Raw genomic sequence first — 20,340 nt, 5'->3', positions numbered from 1 at the left:
TTTTTATCGTGTTTAGTATTATTATTTATATTCTTATTATTTTATACTGCTCCGCTTTTATTATTTTCATTTTACAGTTTCCAATTTTATTTGGTTTATTATTTTTCTCTTTTTTTTCTATTCTCCTTTTTTCTATTTTCATTTTTATTACTTTTTTTTTTTTTTTAATTTTTATTCCTGGTTTCATTACCTCCTCCTCTTCCTCCTCCTCTTCCCGTGTTGCGGGCAAACCCCTTTCCGTTGGAACTCTTTCCCTACAAACCCTTTCCCTTGGAACCCTGTCCCTTGGAACCCTTTCCTACGAACCCTTTCCCTGGAGCTCTTTTCCCTTCGAACCCCTTTTTTTTGGGAACCCTTTCCCTTCCCCTTGGATCTCTCCCGGCGCCCCCTGGCGGTGTCCCCGCAGCGCTGCAGCTGCCGGTGCCCCCCCCGTCACTGACCGAGCCCTCTCTGCGCGCTGTTCCAGGAGGAAAAAGAAGTGCATTCGGTACCTACAAGGAGAAGGACGCTGTACCAGCCCAGTTTCTTCCGATGGAAGTGCTATAGACTCGCCTCCATCCCCTCCGGACGCACTCCGATGCCTCCCCTCCGCCTTCCCGTCAGAGCAGCTCGCAGCCCCCGCCGACCCCGCGCTCCGCCACCAGCCCGACCCCCGCCCGGTGTCCGCGCAGCTCCCGCCCGACTCCGGCCCCTCCAGACCCGGCCCCTCCGGACCCGGCCCCTCCAAACCCGGCCCCTCCAGGCCCGGCTCCTCCAGGCCCGGCTCCCGGCGCTCCGCGGCCGCGTCCCCCGCGCACAGCCGCGCCCCCGCGGGCACATAGTGCCCACCCGAACGGGGACCGGGCACCGGCCAGACCCCCAGCACACCGCCAAACACGCAGCGGGATGACTCGAGGATGATGGAAAACTCCTCCGGTTGGGGTTGGTTTGGTGTTTTTTTTTTTTTGGAGGGGACGGGTGATAAAGGTAGAAAAGCAATTTCAAAAAAAAAAAAAATTCAAAGATAAGTACTTGCCAAAATTTAAAGTGCTGATGAGTAAACAAGCCTTTTGTCCCTGCCCTGTGCTGCTTTTTTTGTTTTGTTTTGGGTTTTGTTTTTTTTTTTTAATTGCATTATCTCCCAGCGTGGCAGAGAGCAGAGCCCAGTCCCCAGCTTGCTGCTGTAGGTGGTAGGTGCTGTCCATCTAACCCTGGCTTCCACCCCCTGCCCTCTGAGCTGCTTGAAAGTGTAGTCACTCACAGATCTCCCACAGCCATTCCACCATGGAGCTGGAAAAGCTGGAATAGGAGCGTTTTTTAAAAGCCCTCATGTCTGAAAAGTAACCGTAGCGGTGCCAGCGCTCTGATCTGAGCGGGTCACAGAGAAATGAAATGCTTCAACCAGCCAGGTGAATTTTGTACACTCCTTGTTTGAGAACAGGAAGGTGTTCACAGGCAACACAGACGTGTCTGTGCAGCACCAGCCAGTGAAGGAGCGTGGACTGAGCCCAGGAAGGGCTGATGGTCACTGGGGCACCGGTCAGGTGCAGGGTCTCCCTGGCTGTTGGGGATTGTCCTCTGCAGATGAGGACGGTCAGAAATCCCACCGGACAGGCTGGGCAAAGCCTCAGAAATGCCTGTGTTGCTCTGTGGGCCTTGCCCTGGCTGTGCCCTGGCAGGGGCGGGCAGGGAGCCAGCAGCCCTGGCAGGGTGGGCCGTGGGCGAGGCCCTGAGGATCCCACCGGCCAAGCAGCCCCTTCTCCTCTCAGCCGGGGAGCGGTGTGAGCTGTGCCCCAGCACAGCTCTGCCAGCCCCAGCAGAGCAGCGCTGCCCTGCTCTGGGCTGCAGGTGTCCCTCTGGCCGTGCCCTGGTGAGATCAGAACCCTGTTTCTCGTGATTCAGTGTGTAACTTTTTAAAACACCTTATTCTGGCTTTTTCTGATTCTCCCCCCACCCCCTTGCCGACACCAAATGTTGATGTGTTCTCTCCAGCCTGAAAGCGTTTACCGGTTTCTGGTGTTGTATTTATACTTTGAGTTTGACAAACAAAAAACACTGTGGACAGATTATGATCTCCCTGAACTGGTGTAAATCCCAAATAATTCCAAGTTCTGGATTTACTTCAGGTTGACAGACTTCTCACAGAGATCACAATCTAGTCCAGTGCAATTTTCTCCCTGCTTGAAAGAAACATATTCCAGACTGCTGAAGAGAAAAATGACACCACACACAGGGAGAGGGGGTCTATTTTTTTCCTATTTGATAGATAGGTTCTGGAGTACTGAATACAAATTATGTAGTAATATTATTGTAGAACTGCGAGAAATTTAAGATGAACCTTTATAATGTACAAAATATTTTTATATTTTTTTTTCTTAACGCAAAAACACAAACCCTAATTTTTTACATTGGACTAAACATAACTTTTTAAACAAGTTTATGCCTCAAAGATTTAAAATTTTAAAAAAATAAAAAAAAAAAATTTAAGAAAAGCCAAACCTGATTAGTCTGTAGAGCAGCTTTGGGTTTATTCCCTTTATTTAGGTAGTTTTGCTTGTAGCCGTGTAGATGTTTTTATTTCTGGTTTTAGTTTAGAAGATCTAAACCTATTGCTTTATTCCTCTCCTGTGTAAATGTAACTTCAGAAGCACTGACTGAAAGCTACGTGCACAAACCTGACAAGTTTGCAAAGAGTCATTTTAAAGTCTGAACCACTTTAACCCTCGGAGAAGTAGCATTTCCTGACCCAGTGCCACCTGTACTGACTGCACTCACAGGGTCAATTACACAGCACTAGATCAATATGCAATCTGCTCATTTTAAGTTATTTTAGCAAGCTTAGCCAACAGCAGGTTCCAGTGCTGAACACAGGAACTCAGCAGACTGACTCTTGCCAGATCTGACATGGTCTCTCCAGTCACTTGATTTAAAAACAAAACAAAACGAAATGTTGTTAAAAAAGTGGCCATGTGTCAGCTCAGCATGTGCTGCTGTGAGAGCCTCTGCTGCAAGGTGCTGTCCAAGTGTCACCCACTGGGGACACCAGAGAGGACAGCCCAGCCCCCTGGCCTGGTGTACCCCCCTGGGTGTACAGCTGGTGTAACCCAACACCCGACGGGTACCTCGTGGTGGGATGGAAGATGGAACAGCAGCAAAGCAAGGCAGGTACAAAGCAAAAAGCAGATGTGTGTGGGGGTAAGAGCAGGGGAAGCTGAGGGGAAGGCCCTGACCAGTACGAATGTGGCCAAGCAGGAGGCAGTGCGAGCACCCAGAGCAGCCCTCACTCATTTCACACTCAGGGCCTTTCTCCCATTATTTCAAGGCTCCTCTGGCCCTTTCTCAGTGTTGTGGTCCCTGCCCTGACCAGCAAGAGGCCCATCTGCACTACAGCCTCCTCTCATCATTGTTATTCCACCCACCTGCCCTGTCCAGCATTCCCTGCTCGTGCCCTCGTGGCACAGCAGCATTTCCAGAGCCGGAGCACTCGCACCCATCTCTGCCCCGGCCTGCCCGTGCTCCTCTCTGCATACAGGTTAGAAACAACACCCCCTTGGGATATGCTCTAATCACTTCACAGAAAATTTACTTATTTTTATTCCAAAACACAGAAGAGATATCTTTAAGCTGCCCCTTTCCAAGACAAAACAGCACAACTGACTTCTGTTCCTTGCCCCACAGCTGATAACTGATGCCAAAACAAAGCTACTCTTATTAATACCAAAAAAAGTGTCTTTAGAACTGCTATATGAAGTGTTGCTATTTTGTGTTAATATTCTTTTTTAATAGAAGGAAAACTTTGCCCTTACATTTTTATCTCAATGAGAATTTTTTTTTTTAGTTATTTTACAGCAATTTTAACTCTTCCTGAAATACACATTTGAATTCCTGAAATCAGTTTGAATGTAGAAGTCATGGAAGTACCACTTAATTAAACCAAGTAAAACCACTGTATGTATGTAGCAGGGATAAATGTTTTGCAGCTGTACTTTCATTTGTCCAATGAGTATCCATCATTTGTTGTAATTTTTTTACTTCACTGAGTTTGTATTTTTTGGCTTTTATGTTCAAAATATGTTTATAGCTTTATAAATAAAGTAATTGCCAGACTGGCTGTTCAAAAGAGGCCACTGGAAATTATAATCCTATCCAACTCTCAAATAACTATTTCTTAGCATTCAAGAGGATTTCTGCTTGCCTTTTTTTTTTCCCCTTCAACATTTGCATGTATGAATAGTTTTTAGAATAACTGCCAGTTGTCTTCAAAGGGTAAGACTGAAGTAGTTAAGCAAGAGTAAGAAGAAATACACCTTCTTCTACAATCCCTCTTGATACAGCCAGCCTCTCCCTGCCCCCACACATAATCCCTTCAGCCAGGAGGAGCCTGATCCCTCAGCATGCCATGACTTAAACGAAAATAAAGTTAAGGAAGCACCATGCAAGTTAAACAGCAACAGAAAGTTTAACAGTGGGCAATCAGTGTGTTCCCCTGTCTGGAATGTCAGAGTTCCCAGTGTCTGTTGGAGCAGCAGGCAGGGAACAGGCTGAGCTGGAGCAGGAAACACATGGCAGCCCAAGCTGTCTCAGCAGAGTGTCCTTCTCTAGAGCACATCATAATGTCACTGCAGTGGGTGAGACAACTGAGAGATTTAAAAAAAAAACCCCAAGTTCTCCTGCTGCCATCCAGGCCAGGCAGCTCCAGACTGTGAATCTGGCTGAAGCCTGAGTCACTACCACAGGGGAATTTCAATTAGTGAAAATAACCAGGAAGGAATCCTAACTACCTACTAAGAGTATTAAAAATCTGTCAAAGCTGCAGAATGCCCTGAGCACAGAGCAGCCCTACCCTGCAGCTCCACAGCTGCCCCAGGGTCACCAGCACCGTGTCACAGCCTGGAAGCAGCAGCTCCTCGGCTGCAGCGTTGGAGCAGCCCGGGCTGGGCTGCAGGAACAGGGGCTCCAACCACTGCCAGGCCTTCCCCAGGTGTGCTCATGGCATGGCAAACAAAGGACAGGCCACGCAATGAGGAACAAAACTCTCTTCCTTGTCCTGCAGCACCGTGAGGCCTCGTGCACGGCGGTGGCTGCTGACACACACACACACACAGTCTCATGACAAACCACCTGCAGGAGTTTATACAGCTTCCTACCAAACACAATTCCAGCACAGGCTTCTGCATGAGCCACACAGCACTCTGAGGGTGAACTGGAATGTTCTGGAACACTACACACACAGATGGATTTGTTTCTTACAAGAATCCAGGACAAACTGAATATTCAACAACAACTGCAGCCGCAGAAACGTCACGCGAAGGTTTTTCTCCGGGAGCACTTCTAAACTGAGGTGCATTGTTTGCAATACTGGCTGCTGGAAAGCCTTCAGCATGTCCAGGAGCAGCAGTGGAGTATTTTCTGCCCACTGACAATATCTAAGACACCCGTGCAACACACAGCAGCACAAAGGCAGGCCCAGCAGCTCAGGAGTGAGCAGATGGGAGCACAGCAGCTGCAGCCAAAGCTTGGGTTTGAATGCTCCTTTAGAGAAAGTTATTCATGCTTTCAGAACAGTCACATCAAGGACTACCTAAAAGTTAGCAAGCATCAAAAAACATCCACCTGGATGTTTAACCATCACCCAAATTCATTTGAAAGTTGCCCACTGTCCTGCATTAGTCATTTAACAAAATCTTGACATCTGCTTTGTTCCAATTACCCACTGCCTCAGTGCTGTTATTTGTACACTCAGAAATAAGTGACAGCAAGATTGTCTAGCTCCAAATAACTAGAACCATTTGCAAAGGAAAGTTTAAAAGCCCTTTATTAATCCAGAAGTGAAACACCGATATTTAAAGTGAGATAAGTATGTTTATTAAGGTTCATTCTACTCTAAGGTTTATACAGAGAATGGAATGCAATACAAGCTAAGAGCACACCTCAAAGATCTACCACACAACCATCCCCTACTCCCTATAAGGGAACTGTAAAAAAAAAAAAAATAAAAATCAGAAAACCAGTTACTGTTTAACTAGTTGCAAGTGGCTTTGTCCAAAGAAGTTAAGCTTGATATTGCATTAGCTTTGTATGCAATAATTAAGTCTCTACAAGCTGAAGTATCACAAACAGAGGCAGAAGATTTCCTGTGGACACATGAAACCATGTTTTCAAGAGCTACATCACAAGGGTTCTTTAAAACTGCCTAAAAACCAGCCACTAATGGCATGCACAGGTCAATAATATTAACTTTGGTAATGTCAGTCATTTTTGGTCAAATCTGGGTTCCACTTTTAACAGTAACATGTATAAAAACACACCCATCCTGTGCATAAAGCAACACACTTTATTTGCTACCAGCTAGAGGCAGGTCTTCAAGACATGGCTGAAGTATTCAAATTTAGCTGTCAGGAGTTTGCTTAGTTCTAGATCACATTTTCACTAGTCTATAAGGCAAGACTAACAGGACAAGCAAGTGGTCAAATATTTAATTTTTTTTTTTTTTTAAATGCAGGACAAGAACCATCTTGAAAATTATATAGCTTTAAGTGACACTAATTTTTCCACAATGTTTTTGGAAGAAATCCAGTAACTTTTTTTTACATTACCTAGTTCCCCAAGACACACTCAAGTTTGTTTGTCTTTCTGAAACTATCAATACCCTGTAAATACAAGTGTTTTGCTCTTCTTGAGGAAGAAGTCACTGATGTTTTTATTTACAATCCTCAGCACTGTAACTGGACTTGAATAGTTTAAAAGTGTAATGAAAATGATAACCTTAAGTGCTACTTCCCATACAGAATCCACACTTAATTCAATTTTATTCTTTGCAAAGTAAAAAGACATCCAATTACACTAGTAAAAACTCAGAAGATTTAGATTTGTACTCAAAAAACCACTACACATGCAAAGGGAACAATATCCTGCTAACACAACTTCATTTGCTGCTGCATTTGTCTAATATTAACAATTATGAACAGGGCAGTGCAACTAGTATTTGGAACAATCCTTACAGTGTTCGAGTGTCAGGCACAAATACTTCACTTCTCTTCACACCACTGGTTCTCTTTACGTACCTGAAAGAAGAGTTTCACTGTTAATACATTGCTGGAAATTCCCATGAGCATCCAGCATTATTTCCTGCAGGGAGGCATCAGCCTGGAGCAGCTTTAACTCTTCATGCAGGGCTTGCAATTAGAAAAAGTCAAGTCTTCCAAACTGACCTTTTCATCAGTATAAGCCAAGAAACTTATTTCTCGTGCCCAGATTTGAGCAAAACTGGGAAATTTTCCACCAAGTAAAGCAAGTGGATTACTTTAAGTCCAAGTTGCTCATTTCATGACATGGCACTGAAGACAAATCCCAGTGTCCAGACCCTGCCTGGGTGTTTAACCAAGGCATCTTGTTCTGCTCTTTCCCAGCTCTGCCATTTTGCAGTTGGTTGCTGTTCAAGTTTTAAGATCAGTGAGTTCTTTAATGATGAGAACCCAAACATCTTACCTTTGCAGCCACACACAGCAGTGTATCTTCAGCACTACAGCTCCCAAACAGCAAACTAGGACACCACAAATAATCCTACACGCTGTCTTACCAGACATGTGTTGGAGCTAGAAAAATCAATATGCTCTCTTTTGACCTTTCCAGGCAATGGGCTGCAACTGCTGCAGACACCAAAAAGTTTTCTACCAGTAGCAACCCAGTCATGAGGATTTTATGCATTAGTTTACATTTATTAACAAGTCAGTTGCATTAGATTAAATTCTGAAGCACCACACACTAATCCAGCACAAAAAGCCAGCCAAATTATAATTAAACCCAGATCAAGTACCTGTGCTTCTTCCTCTTCAGTGAAGTCATTCTTAATATTGAATGTCTTGCGAATTTCTTCTGGAGTTTTCCCCTTGATCATGTTTGCAACTGTCTTGCACGTGACATCAAGCAAACCTTTGATGTCCAAGTAATTTGCAGCCTGTAGAAGAGTTTCCAAATTTAAAGCCTCCATATCAATATTCTGCCTCTGCAGATGTCCTACCAAAGTCATGCTTACAGTGAAACTGTAGAACACTGTAACTGCAAACAGATCATCTCCACTTGGAGAAGCTTCTAGCTGGAACCTTCCAGTGACAGTACCTACAGCTTGTTTGCCAAACGAAGGGGAAAGTCATCTGTACCATGAAAAATACACACTCCTGCTGCTCCTTTTGCAGAGGGCTTTCAGGAGTCTGCAAACATCCCACATCTTCAGTGCTGCAGTCCTGGTAACCAGCCAAGGCAGGTAATGTGGGCTCACAGGACCATACAAGGTACAGATTTGAAGTCAAAGCTGTATTTTAATTTGTGTGCAGATCTCCAGAACTCCATTACTAGAAATAAGCCCTCATCAGCTCAGACTCAAGAGCCACAAGAATAAAAGACAGCAATATTCAGCAAATTGATTGACTGATGAGTATAATTAATGCCAGCATTACACTAACAGCCAGTGCCAGCCAGGAGTTACCAGAACCACCTGCCCTCCCCACATCCCCCTCCCAAGGAAGTTACTCAGGAAGCACAAAGGCTGTTTCTCAAGTGCACGAACAGAGCTCACTTCACAGGCACAGCCTTTGCACTCTCTGAACACACTCACCAGGATAAGTTCAAAGAGGGTTCCTTGGTCTACTTTCAGAAACTCTTGATCCCACACAGGGATGTCATCTGTTCTTTTTTCTTTGTTCTCATCATCCTCAGGAGGAGGTGGATCATCCTTGTGATGGGTGCACCACTGAATCACCTAATTTTTGATATTAGAGTTTTGATATTAGAGTTCTATCCAAGCAATTCTCCTATGAGGCCCTAAATATAACTTAACTTCATTTAGGAAGAAATGTACATTTTTTTCTAGATTACTGTTAGAATCCTGTATGAACATGCTCAAATCAACAATATTTTCATTGTAGAACAACTGATCCCCAATCCCAGAGCAGAAATCCCAGCCTTAAGAAATCTCAATGAGTCAGCAGCACACCAGTTACTTAATCTTAAAAGCCAGCTGCTGGTGCTGTAAAGTTATTACACCCTGTGCTAACACACACAGGACTGTACCAAGAAAACTAAGCCTCATTTTGCAGTGTTCAACCTGTTTGCAGAAATGTAATTTTTATTAAGCAGGATACTCCACAGGGGAAGAGTACAGAGTGGTAACAGCTACCAGCAGGTCATGCTCACCCCAGAACAAAGTCCACCTGGCAAGTTTGCCTTGAAAAAACAACCAAGCCACACAAGCTTGGGAACATGCAATCTCACCACCAGACAATTAAAAGGAGCAGGGATCTACAGCAAGCAAAATCCTGCTGCATTTCACCAACCTGAGAGACTCCACAAGTGTGAAGTTATTTGTGTGTCTGCTCACTAGGAAAGAGTTCCCAACCCTGTATTTACCCCAAAACAGGCACAACAGTCCAGTGCTTATTTTGGCCCCACACTTTCTATTTCAAAGCAAGAAGCATCTTAGCCAAACACACACTACCACACTTCTCTCACGTGACTCAGTCACCATGGCCTGGGAGTGAATTTAATGCCACCAAGTGCACAAATGTCCCTTAAGCGCTGTCACTGCCACTGCCTGGCCTTAACCCTCTCTCTGAACACCTGCATCTACAGAACAGCCACCTCAGTGCACAGAATTCAGTTAAAATCAGTGCTTTAACAGCATGAAATGCCTGTGTGCACACATGTCCAGCACCACCCCAGCACTTCAGGAAGCCCACCTGGCCTCCAGCTGACTGTTCCAGGTCACCCCTGTGTCCTCCTGCCAGCCTCCCCCCACTTCCCAAATACCCCAGATGCCATGTTCATGCACACGGATTAGGTTAAGCTTGTAGCCAGCACATGAAAAGCAATTTTTATCCCATAGTTCACCTTTCACTGCTGCCATACAGCACAACCACTCCCAGCATCTTACCTTTTTTAAGATAGCTGCATTCACATTTGGAAGAGGGACTGGGTCATCATCACCTTCATCATCCATTCCCAAATCTAAAAATGGAAATATGACTTAGCAATTGGCAGACAAGACCACTGGGATGCTTCCCCAATTCTCCACTGTTTTCACAGCGCTGAGGCTGAATGACTGGCAGCAAAGGATCTCCAAAGTGTGAAGTCAGGAGCTTTTAGACAGCTTTGTGGAGCTCTGGTTGCATTATACATCAAGATTAGGCCAATGGCTAATAAAGCTGCCTCATCACACAGAGCATCAACAAACCATCACCTATAGGCAGTCAGGTACTTGTTAGAGCAGAACTTGCTAGTTCAGTGGTCTGGGAATAGGGGATGTTCAACGGTCTGACAAATATTTACACATTTTTACCACTTACACAGGTCAATCCACAAGCTCCAAGTGAGAGCTCCCATTCCAGTGATCTTTAAATAAGAATTCAGATCTACTGTGACAAAGACAGTGCCTTGAGCTCTGTATGAGCAGTAAATACTGGAGCCACAGAGATGCCATTCTCTGGCTCTGCAGCCTTGTACTGATCCTTCCCAGCTGAAACAGCTCACATGATAACACAGCAGCACCAACCCTTTCATCAAAAAAGCATTTCTACACACACTCCTGAGACTCCTTGTTTTAAAAGCTTGTCAGCATGCTCCAGGCAGTTCTGGATAGTTTGTCACTCTACCCTCCTGCTGTAATTAAGGAATCAAAGTAAAAATTGAGAGAAAAACATAATTAAAGTTTGGACTTGATACACAGAACAAATAGCACATTATCCATCTTTGGTTAGAGAATATGCTTTTTTTATTATCCAAATGCCAACAGTTGGATAACACCCTGGTTGTCAAAGACATCTTGTAATTAGTTATGTAATGAACTGCACAGACCTTCACTCATTACATGCACAGATGAGCCAGTTCTACATCCCCAAGGAACTTCATTTTTAAGACCTTATGACCATTGTCACTGATCAAATTTGAACATTATAAAAAAAAACATGTATTGTTTCTGTATTTAGACAAGTCAGTTGTTCTTACCAGTGGGATATTAACACAACTTTTTGTCTGAAATAACCAACCTCCTTAATTCAAATGGAAGAGTTCAGTGCCTGATGTATCTCAGCCCTGTTCTTATAAGGTGTCACAACCAAACATCATTTTAACTACATCTACAGAAATATTTTTTTCCTCAGTTAATTCAGGAATACATCAAAAAACTTGAAAAAAACCAACCCAGTAAACAATGAGGATTTGCACTGGAGGGATTAGACACAGTTTGCTCTGTATCTCAGCCATCTGGCACATTTCCCCTCCCCCGCCACAAGTTCTTTTGTTTCAAATTTATGTCAGCAGGAGATCAGAACTTAAGTATTTACCCCAAATAATTTAACTGCATCCACCAGCTCACAATATAGGTTTCACTTCAGCTCTCTATTGCATTATTTATGATCTCCCACTCCCTTTAAGTGATATTTACATTATGAGATTGGTTTGGGTGATTAAATAAACCGAAGTTGTTAATGTTATTAATGTTCTGTTTGCTCAGCTTTCACAAAACCGTAGGCAGGGTGCTTATATTTCACTAGCATCCCTGTAAGTGCTCTTAACAAGATCTTTTTGCACCCAGAACAGCTTCAGCTACAGCAGCCACTGTTCCAGCTGTTCTGGCAGGGCACACTGAGCTGCTCCAGAGCAGGAATCCTTTTCCAGCACAGTGCCAGTTTGTCTGCTCCATCACAGTTCCTGCTCGAGAGCCCTCCTTGAACACCCTGTGACCCCCCAGGGTCCCACACTTACCTTCCAGCATAGTCTTTATGGTCACAGACTGTTTTGCAATTTCAACATCAACTTCGAAGATCTCTCCATCTGAACTCTGCAGTTTAATTGAAGGCATCTGCAAGAGAATTTGACAGTTATTTCCACCCAGCATTCAGCAGATGTTACAAGTTTAGCTGACCCAAAGATGTCCATCACCTCTACTGTTTCTATTGCTCCTTCCCAACAGCAGAGCCTGGTGCCACTTGGAGCACACTCGGATTATTCACTGCTTGAATCAACAGCCCTAAACTCATTAATCCTCATGATTAAGAAACAAGGACTGAGCAAAGCCTACCACTAATTTAAGAGCTTTTTTTTCTAACGTGAAAGCATAAAATACATAGAATGCATCTGTCAATAGTGCTTGTATTTTTATTTTTTTTTCCACTGCAACACTGGAGCTATTTTCTCTTGAATTAATTTTCAACACTTGCCAAACACTACTTATCTCCAAATCCAAACAACTGCTACTCGCTTTGCTCAAGTGCTGTCAGATCTCAAAAGCAGTTTCAAATGAGAGCCTCTGGAACAGAATGACAACACTGAGGGTGGAAGGAATTACTCTAGACAATCTAGTCCAGCCTCCCCTGCTCCAAACACAGTTAAACAAACCAGGTTACTCAGGATCAAAGGCTTTCCTTCAGAACAGTGTTTGGTTTTCTCAAGAGATTAAAAAGCAATACACCCCTAGGAGGAAGGTTTCAGCACTCACTGCTGCTCTTGCAAAGCAGGAAGTTAGATCAGCACTTCGTTAGTACCTGACATGACCATGCACTTTAACGAAGTTTCTCAAACAAACTGTGATCCTACCTACAACAAAAAGGAGCAGGCTCCAAAGATGCCATCAGCAGAAACACAAATTTTACAGGGAAACATCTTTCTGGATGTTTAACAACTCAAGCCCAGAAGTAAAGCACATGACACAGCAGACAGAACACTGCACTGGAACCATCTGAGGGACACAATAAACACGGCTGTCTGCCCATACAAATTCCATACATTGGTTCTCAACCAGCTAGTAGGATGTGCTGTAAGCTCCTTTACTTTGTTAGCAGCAAACCACTGCAACAGTTTCATTTTTTCCCTGGAGTTACCTGCTTCAAGATCACTGAAGCGTGTGTTTGTACAGCCTGCAAGGCACCCAACAGCTCTGGGAACAAAGAATTTCAAATCAATCTCAGTTTTCCAGTGTCCTTCCCCCACCAAACTTAGGAGCCTTGCACACCAGTTCCTGGCAGCAGCACCTGAGCTACCAACAGTGAATTAGCTGGGCCACTTGCAGCAAACTTGCATTACCTCTTTTTGAAAGCTCATCAGTGTGGCTGAGCCTGACGGAGCTGCTGCAAAGCCAGGCCAAGGGAGGCTTGGCCAACACACGTTATTAAGCAGCTCACACCAGCCTGGAGCCCTCATTGCTTTAATTTCCACTTGGCAGCGAGCAGCCAGTTAATGTTTACACAGCAGTGAAACCCTATATGACAGTGCTACTTCTAATTAAGATGGGTGTTCTGGAGGGGCACGGTCATGATTGTTCCAAAGGTACAAATACATAAATACACGCGTGTGCGCAGAAATAAAACTTGCATAATCAATAAAATAAAATCCTGGGTTAGCAGTCTGAGTGATGATGCTCTGGAAAAGAAAAAGTGCTGTGGGCACACATTTCAAATTTGATGCATCTGTTCTTGCAGTGGCTGCCTGGGAGCTCTCCAGAACAAACCCAGCCTCCTGAGCCCGGCTTACATAATCCTGCTCAGCAGAGCCGGCTGGGGGGGATGCTGCCCGGGGATTGCCAGCGAGACCCTCTTGTCACCCAAATCTGCTCCTAAACGAGCCCTTCAGCTGCTGCTGAGGGTCTCAGACAGGGAACATGAAGTTAATCTGCTGCCTCATCACTGATAACGACTCGGGGTTTCGCCCACATTTCGTTATTTTTACACCGCAGAGCTCAGTTGCCTGGAAAATATATTAAAGAAAAAACCAAAAAAAATTAATTTTCAGCAGATGGAGCAGAGCTGTGGCAGGTGCCGGTCCCTGGGCAGCAGCACCAAGGGGTGACTAAGCAGGCGAGCCCCAAAAGCTTTATTCGACAGCAACACAACAGAACAGGCTGGGGGGAGGAAAGGGGGGCGGTCAGAGCCCACCTTGAACCACAGCGACCACTTCACAGGGATAATCCCGGGAGGCCGCGCTCAGCCCCATCCCGGAGGGTCACCCGGTGAGACCAACCCGCCCCTGAGAATCCCGGGGGGGCTCCCTCGGCCTCCCTGCCCACACCCCCGGAGGCTCCAACCCCCCGGGGGCTGCCCACACCTCGGGGAGCTCCAACAGGGGACCCTCAAGAGCTTCGTCCCCTCAGAGCGCGGGCGGGCTCAGCCCTTCAACCCCCTCACCCCCTCAGGGCCCGGCGGCACCCAACGCCCCGCCGCGGCCCCCGCAGCGACCACACGGGCTCCAGGCCGCTCCTACCGCTCCCTCATAGCGCCCTCCCCCTCCCCTGGCCCCGCTCGGGCCTCACCTTGAACGGGAGGAGGCGGCGGGAGCTCCGTTCGCACCGTGAGGGGGAGGAGGCGGCGACGCTCGGGGCCCGACTGCGGCGGCGCCTTTTATAGCGGGGGGGGCGGGGGAAGAAAGGCAAGGACCCGCCGCCTCGCAACCGACGGGCTGCCCTCGGCGGGCGCCTGAGAGGAAAGCCCCGGAGGGGAGCTTGGAGTGGCGCGGAGAGGGGCGGAGGGGGGGAAAATGGGAAGCGGCGATGCCTCTCGCGGGGTGTGGAGCGGGGAGAGGAGCTGGGGAAAGGGCGGGGAGCGGAGCGGGGGGTGATGGGGTTGTCAGGCAGCGGGCGGGGAGCAGGGGGCCTCCGTGAGGGCTGAGGCGGCGGCTCCGCGGGGGTCCCCGGGCGGGCCGTGAGGGGGATCGGGTCGGACCGGCCCCGATCCCCCTCACGGCCCGCCCGGGGATCCCTCCGGCAGCGTGGGCGGTGAAACCTTCTGGAAACAATCCTAATTGTGCTCTGGGATGGCCCTGCTGGAGCAGGGAGGCCTCTTTGGCCGCCCTCCGTGGTTGCGTGAGGCGCCCGCCTTGTGCTGGCGGGGCGGCACTGGCTCCGCACCCCCCCCCCCCGGTGTGGCCTTTAAGGAGGGAAAATATTTACACAGTGACAACCTCACATAGAGTGTGGAGCCTCCAAACTACGCCTGCTGAGAGTTTGTGATTGTACCTTCGTCGTGTTTACGTCTTGCCCCCCCTCAAATCACTCCCGTCTCCAGTGCTGAGAACCACATTCACTCCCTATAAAAACAGCATTGTCCCTGTACCCTCTTGGAATGAACAAACCAACATTTTGTCTAAATTTCGAGCCATTAGGTGAAAAAAAGACGTGTTTCTGGGCTTGGATTTTATATATTTTTTTAAATGATTGTTTCATGCCTTTCGAAAGTTATTAAGGGGAATCTTGCATTGAGTGATTCCTCTCTCATTTAAGATGCAAACTGCAATAAAATACGTAATTACCACAAATCGGTGATGCCTATTTCTTCCATTCTTTTTTATGGCATCTTATCTCTGTCTCACTGACACATTTCACCTGAGGAAGAATGGAAGTGTCTGAGTGCACTAAGGTAGCTGAGGTCCACCGCTGGTTTCCTGAAAGGACCTGAAAAACATCCACCAGTAGTTTCCTTTACTGAAAGCTTACACTGCACCTCATGCGTTACTCCTGTCCGAAAAGGTCAGAATAAACCCTGCTTAATCATAGCTGGGGGTGAATTCAATTCAAAATCATACTCCCGATGAGATTTATGCTTGGTACGGTTCTGAACAGCTTTCCAAAGGAGAGAGTCCCGTCCTGGGGGGGATTTCGCTGTTGAATTCGAAGCCTGGGGAAGTCCAAGCAGCACAAACAGCGCCCAGCCCCAGGAGAGGCTGGCACAGACCGGCCCAGTGCCCCACATATCGTACCGAGAACCCCCCGGCGCTCCAGATGCCTCCGGTTATCTGCCCTGCAGGAGCAGCTGCCGCGGCGCCGATATCCCAGCCCCGCCTCTGGTGGCCCAAAAAAACCCCTCACGATCCTCGGCTAAGGCTGCGAGGCGATGGACAGCACCGTTCCGAAAAGGGGTGGCCCGGTTTCAATCGTTCCGCGCGTAGGTAACGATTGCAACGCAAAATAATCCTCGATCCCCCCGAGCGCAGAGAACCGCGCCGTGTCTCGGCCGCGGGGACACCGCCGCTGAGGCAAACACCGCTGCGAGCCAGGGGGAGGACGGGGGAGCTTTAACACCAAAGCAAATAGCTGAAAAGATTGGAGCAACTGAGCTTGGTTTAACGCTTAATCAGATCCAGAAGAGCCCTGACCTACATACTCGCAGCATCTGAGCTGGGGCTCAGCCGGCTGAGCGGGGGAAGCAGCTCCTGGGCACAGCCCCGCATCCCCTCCCGGGCTGCTTCTCTCAGGCACAAATCACGGAGCCTCCTGCCCCTCAGAACACCTCACATTCCACTTCGACTGAGAAATTGCCTTTTTTTTTTCCTTCTTTTTGCTGCTGCTGGTGATTTAGAGACTGTGAAGATAACACACTGATTATTTTTCAGTACCACAAGCGGGACATGGGATTGTCAAGGTCTAATGACAATCGGGCTTGAAAGGGCTCAGCTTTGCTCCATGAAACCCCACAGAACTCAGCCTGGATTTCCTGAACCAGAGAGAGCCAAGTACAACCATGGAATCTGAACAAGAACCTCATCTCCATCTAGGAGAGAATGCTGCAAAAATCCTCCTCTTTTTTTTCCCCCCTCAGGAATAAAAAAAGATAAAGAACATTTTTTAAAACAAGCAGCCACAACAACAAGTTAGAAAAGAATTGAAGCGACTGGTTCAGTGTAAAACCAGCAAACATCAGAATTATTCATGTGGCAGAGATGGCAGGAAGACACTGCTGAGCTCAAAGGCCTGTGCCACTGTTGTTTAGAGCAGTCTTGCAACAGTGCAGCAGCACAAGAAGAAAATTCTTGTTCTCAGTACAAATCTGAAGGAGCTAATTATATGAAAAGCTGATTATTGCATTTCCACTTCATCAAAACTTGTATTGCAGCAGCATCCTTGAGAAGGAGCCACTTCATTCCAGTTGTACCCCAGCAGCAGGAGATGGTCGGTGGCAGAGCCCAGCACTTGGGAGAGAGTCCAGGCCATAGAATCAATCACAGAAAGGCTGGGGTTGGAAGGGACCTTAAAGCCCATCCAGTCCCACCCCACTGCCATGGGCAGGGACACCTTCCACCAGCTCCAAGCCCTGTCCAACCTGGCCCTGGACACTTCCAGGGATGGGGCAGCCACAGCTCTGGGCAACCTGTGCCAGGGCCTGCCCACCCTCACAGGCAGGAATTCCTTCCCAATATCCCATCTAACCCTGCCCTCTGCCAGTGGGATGCCATTTCCCCTTGTCCCCAGTCCCTCTCCAGTTCTCCTGGAGCCCCTTTAGGCTCTAGAAGGGGCTCCAAGGTCTCCCTGGAGCCTTCTCTTCTCCAGGTGAATCCCTCCAGCTGTCCCAGCCTGGCTCCAGAGCAGAGGGGCTCCAGCTCTGGGAGCAGCTCCAGGGCCTCCTCTGGACTCACTCCAGCAGCTCCACATCCTCCTGCTGTTGGGGGTCCCAGAGCTGGACCAAATCCAACCACCAAATTCTGCCAAGCAGAGACCAACTGGCTTTTTTTCATGCTCAGCTTCTATTTCTTCCTCTCCCTCCGCTCACATTCCCCTTACATAACTGCAGGGATTCGAGAGAGTTTAAAAACTAAAGATGAAGGAGGAGGGGGGAAAGACTAAAAATAGAAACACCTACCTCAAACCTATTTGCAGCATCTACTTCCTAACCTCATCCTCCCTCCACCTCCACACACTTTAACCAGTGATTTTTGTACCAGCTGTGGCTTTGGCACCCCCTGAGAGCAGCTGGAGCGTTCGGAGGAGCCAGGCCCGGAGCCAGGGTGTGTGTGAGCCTCGCCTGAGCACAGGCAGGGCAGGCCGGGCAGTGCCACGCGGTGGCGCCGGGGCTCGCTCCCGGGGAGCTCATCCCGGGAGATGCTCCCGAGCATTCCAGGAACTCCCGGGGAAGCGCAGACTCGCTGTGCGTGGCCTTAAGAACGACGTTAAGTGGTAACGCATAAAATTGTGAATATCCTTGATGTATCCTTGCTACCAGCACGAGGGGAAGGGAGCTGTGCTGGCTCTACGGGGCTGCCTGGCTCTGGCGGTTCTGACGCCACGGATGAGAACGAGCAGTCGCTTTGAGGTTTCAAAGTCCACGGGAATAAAGAGTGTGTGTTTCAGGAGTCAGGCTAATTGAAAGCATTTTTAAAGGAGATTCCAGGGAAAAAGGGACGGTCCTGTAGCATTTTGAGATGGCTGAGCTAAAGCTAAAGCTGGATAAACTCATGACCAGACAATGAGAGAATCCATCCCCAGCCTCTCTCTCTCTCTCCGGGGGGTGGCACCCCCTCCTTCCCCCGGGCACGGTCCCGCTCCAGCAGCAGCCGGCTGTGCTCCTCTTCCCCCGGGACAAACGCGGCGCTGCGAAAGGAGCAGAGCTGCCTGGAAAGTGGGTCAAGCGTGGAATGAAACACCACAGCCAGCGCTCCTCCAGGGCCCCTCCTTTTTCCTTATAAAACAAGGAAAAGAGCAGCAGTCACTGCCCACTCCTGCACCGACTGCCGCCAGAAAGGGTTTCCCACAAGATTTATGGTTAGGCTGGGTGCAGGGGGGTGTTTTTTTTCAAACTCCTGAAAAATAAAGGCAGTTGGGAGCCAGCCTAAAGCCTTTCATCCCAATCGATCATGCAATTAGCAATGTACACAGCACACATTCCTCTTCGACAGTTCAGCACTTTCGAGTTTAAATGCATAATCCAGAAAACTGGTTATAGATTTAATGAAATAAATAATTAAAAAAAAAAATATAAAGAAACCACCAAGCACCCACGTCCAAAAATCCAGATGTGGTTGGGGGAAATGTGACGAGGAAGATGAACACAAAAGTCAAGACAACCAGATAGCAAAGGTTTAGTTTGATTTATACAACCCTGGGCAATGGTATCAGTAGCTGCAAAAAGGAAAGGTTTCTCCTCACAATCACCTTCCTGCAAGTTTTCATCCAGGATGCTCCATCACCAGTCCCAGGTACTATTAACAAGTAATGTTTTATACACCAGCAGCAATCAGTTTAATTTCCACCCCAAAGCAGTTCTGTTCACCAGAGAGTAATTAAGAGATCAGTAGTTCAACCCATCTTAGGGAATAAAGCTTTTAAGCTGCAGCACAGGTTTTAAAAGGCTAAAACATGCAGCCCTGCTTAATTTCAAACCAAAAGTGTTGTTTCAGCCTTTTTTTCCTGTCCATATGCCAGAGCACTCTGGTCCCTTGCTCAAGAGAGCAGCCTGCCTTTATTCCCATCCAAAAAGGAGCACAGCCAAATGAATTAGAGCACTGAAATAACTTTTTGTAAAACCACAGAAGGCTGACTCATGAACTGCTGACTCTGCAGGGCTTTGCTGGTGTGTTCAGGGTACTGAAAGATTTCTACACAGTCCAGTGTGATTTTCACTTGGCTCTTTACCTGTTTCCAACCTCCTCCTGAACTTGCAGAGCACCAATACGCTGTCTTGAGATTGCTGTAGCACACACAGTGGGCACCCAATGCCTTCTCCAGGGCTTCAAAAATCATGGCTTGCATTTGGCTCCAAAATCCAAGCTCACGAAAAACCCTGGAACACTAAAAAGCCATCCCTCTTGGGTAAAATTTGCTTTAACTTACGCAACAGCCCCTAAAACACACCTCGAGTTTCACTGAGTGCTCTGCCTTGAGAGCAAACAGGCAGCAACTGCAGAGTGATAAATGAGTGTGTGACAGGTGCAAAAGGGGGTGGGGAGTGGGGCCACACCTTCAACTCACTGAACTTGGAGCAGTGTTTAATTTGAAATTCAGAGCTGTGATCACACTTGCCTCTTCTTACACACCATTTCTCCTGAGTGAACACTTATCCTTCAGCCCCCTCCTGAGGTCACAGCTTCTCCAACAGCAGGAACTGCACTCCAGTATTACTAAGGAAACAAAGGGGTGAGAGGGGAAAAACAGAGGAATGTGTTTATTGAACTATGAAAAAAGGCCCCAAATAAAGCCAGCCCTTGCATAACGGGGTTGGTTTTGTCTTGTACAGGACGAAAATTCTTTAAGATTCAGGCTGAATTTTTAAGTTGTCCAAGACTTTGTCCCAGGCTCTTAACCCACAACTGCTTTACAAAAATGCCTTTCAGTATTTGACTACTAAAAAAATAAAACTCCCCTCCTATGGACCATGGATTGGCAGGTATTGGCAGCTCTCAGTAGTTTTTTCTCTATTTCCAGAGGGATTTTGACAGTAACCAGACTAAGATACAGAAGAGGCAGAAGAAATGAGCAGATAGATGATGAAGGGGGAAAATCCCTGGCAAATCTATTCACTTCAAATCTGTCTCATTTTTCCTTTCAAAACTGAAGTTAATTAAATGTTTTCCTGTGTAGGAGGGGGATTTGGTCTCTTGATTTAATGGCCC

At 47.2% G+C, this 20,340-nt stretch overlaps 2 protein-coding genes across 7 annotated transcripts in view; one reads left to right on the top strand and one right to left on the bottom strand.

Moving 5' to 3' along the window:
- The window catches only part of TCF7 (transcription factor 7), a 68,241-nt gene extending 63,983 nt beyond the window's left edge, over positions 1-4,258 (top strand). For 4 of the 6 annotated variants that reach the window (XM_050312406.1, XM_050312404.1, XM_050312405.1 and 1 more), the window contains one exon: positions 467-4,258. In XM_050312406.1, coding sequence (XP_050168363.1) covers positions 467-821 — 355 coding nt within the window. In that variant the 3' untranslated portion in view covers positions 822-4,258. The remainder of the gene's footprint in view (positions 1-466) is intronic. The other 2 variants (XM_050312409.1, XM_050312408.1) reach the window with 1 other exon arrangement.
- A 1,518-nt stretch (positions 4,259-5,776) lies between these two features.
- Positions 5,777-14,370, bottom strand: SKP1 (S-phase kinase associated protein 1). Its single transcript, XM_050312436.1, has 6 exons — positions 14,276-14,370; positions 11,737-11,833; positions 9,908-9,981; positions 8,594-8,737; positions 7,796-7,936; positions 5,777-7,043 (listed from the first exon to the last, which is right to left on the bottom strand). Exons 2-6 carry the CDS (start codon positions 11,831-11,833, stop codon positions 7,008-7,010), a joined length of 492 nt encoding a protein of 163 aa, XP_050168393.1. The 5' UTR covers positions 14,276-14,370; the 3' UTR covers positions 5,777-7,007.
- Between the last annotated feature and the right edge of the window lie 5,970 nt (positions 14,371-20,340).

This window comes from Myiozetetes cayanensis, unplaced genomic scaffold (genome assembly GCF_022539395.1).
Source record: "Myiozetetes cayanensis isolate MyiCay16 unplaced genomic scaffold, myiCay2020 scf17, whole genome shotgun sequence".
In the NCBI taxonomy this organism is placed as follows: Eukaryota; Metazoa; Chordata; class Aves; order Passeriformes; family Tyrannidae; genus Myiozetetes; species Myiozetetes cayanensis.
Note: the sequence above shows the minus strand (reverse complement) of the source record. Positions and strands in the feature narration are given on the sequence as shown.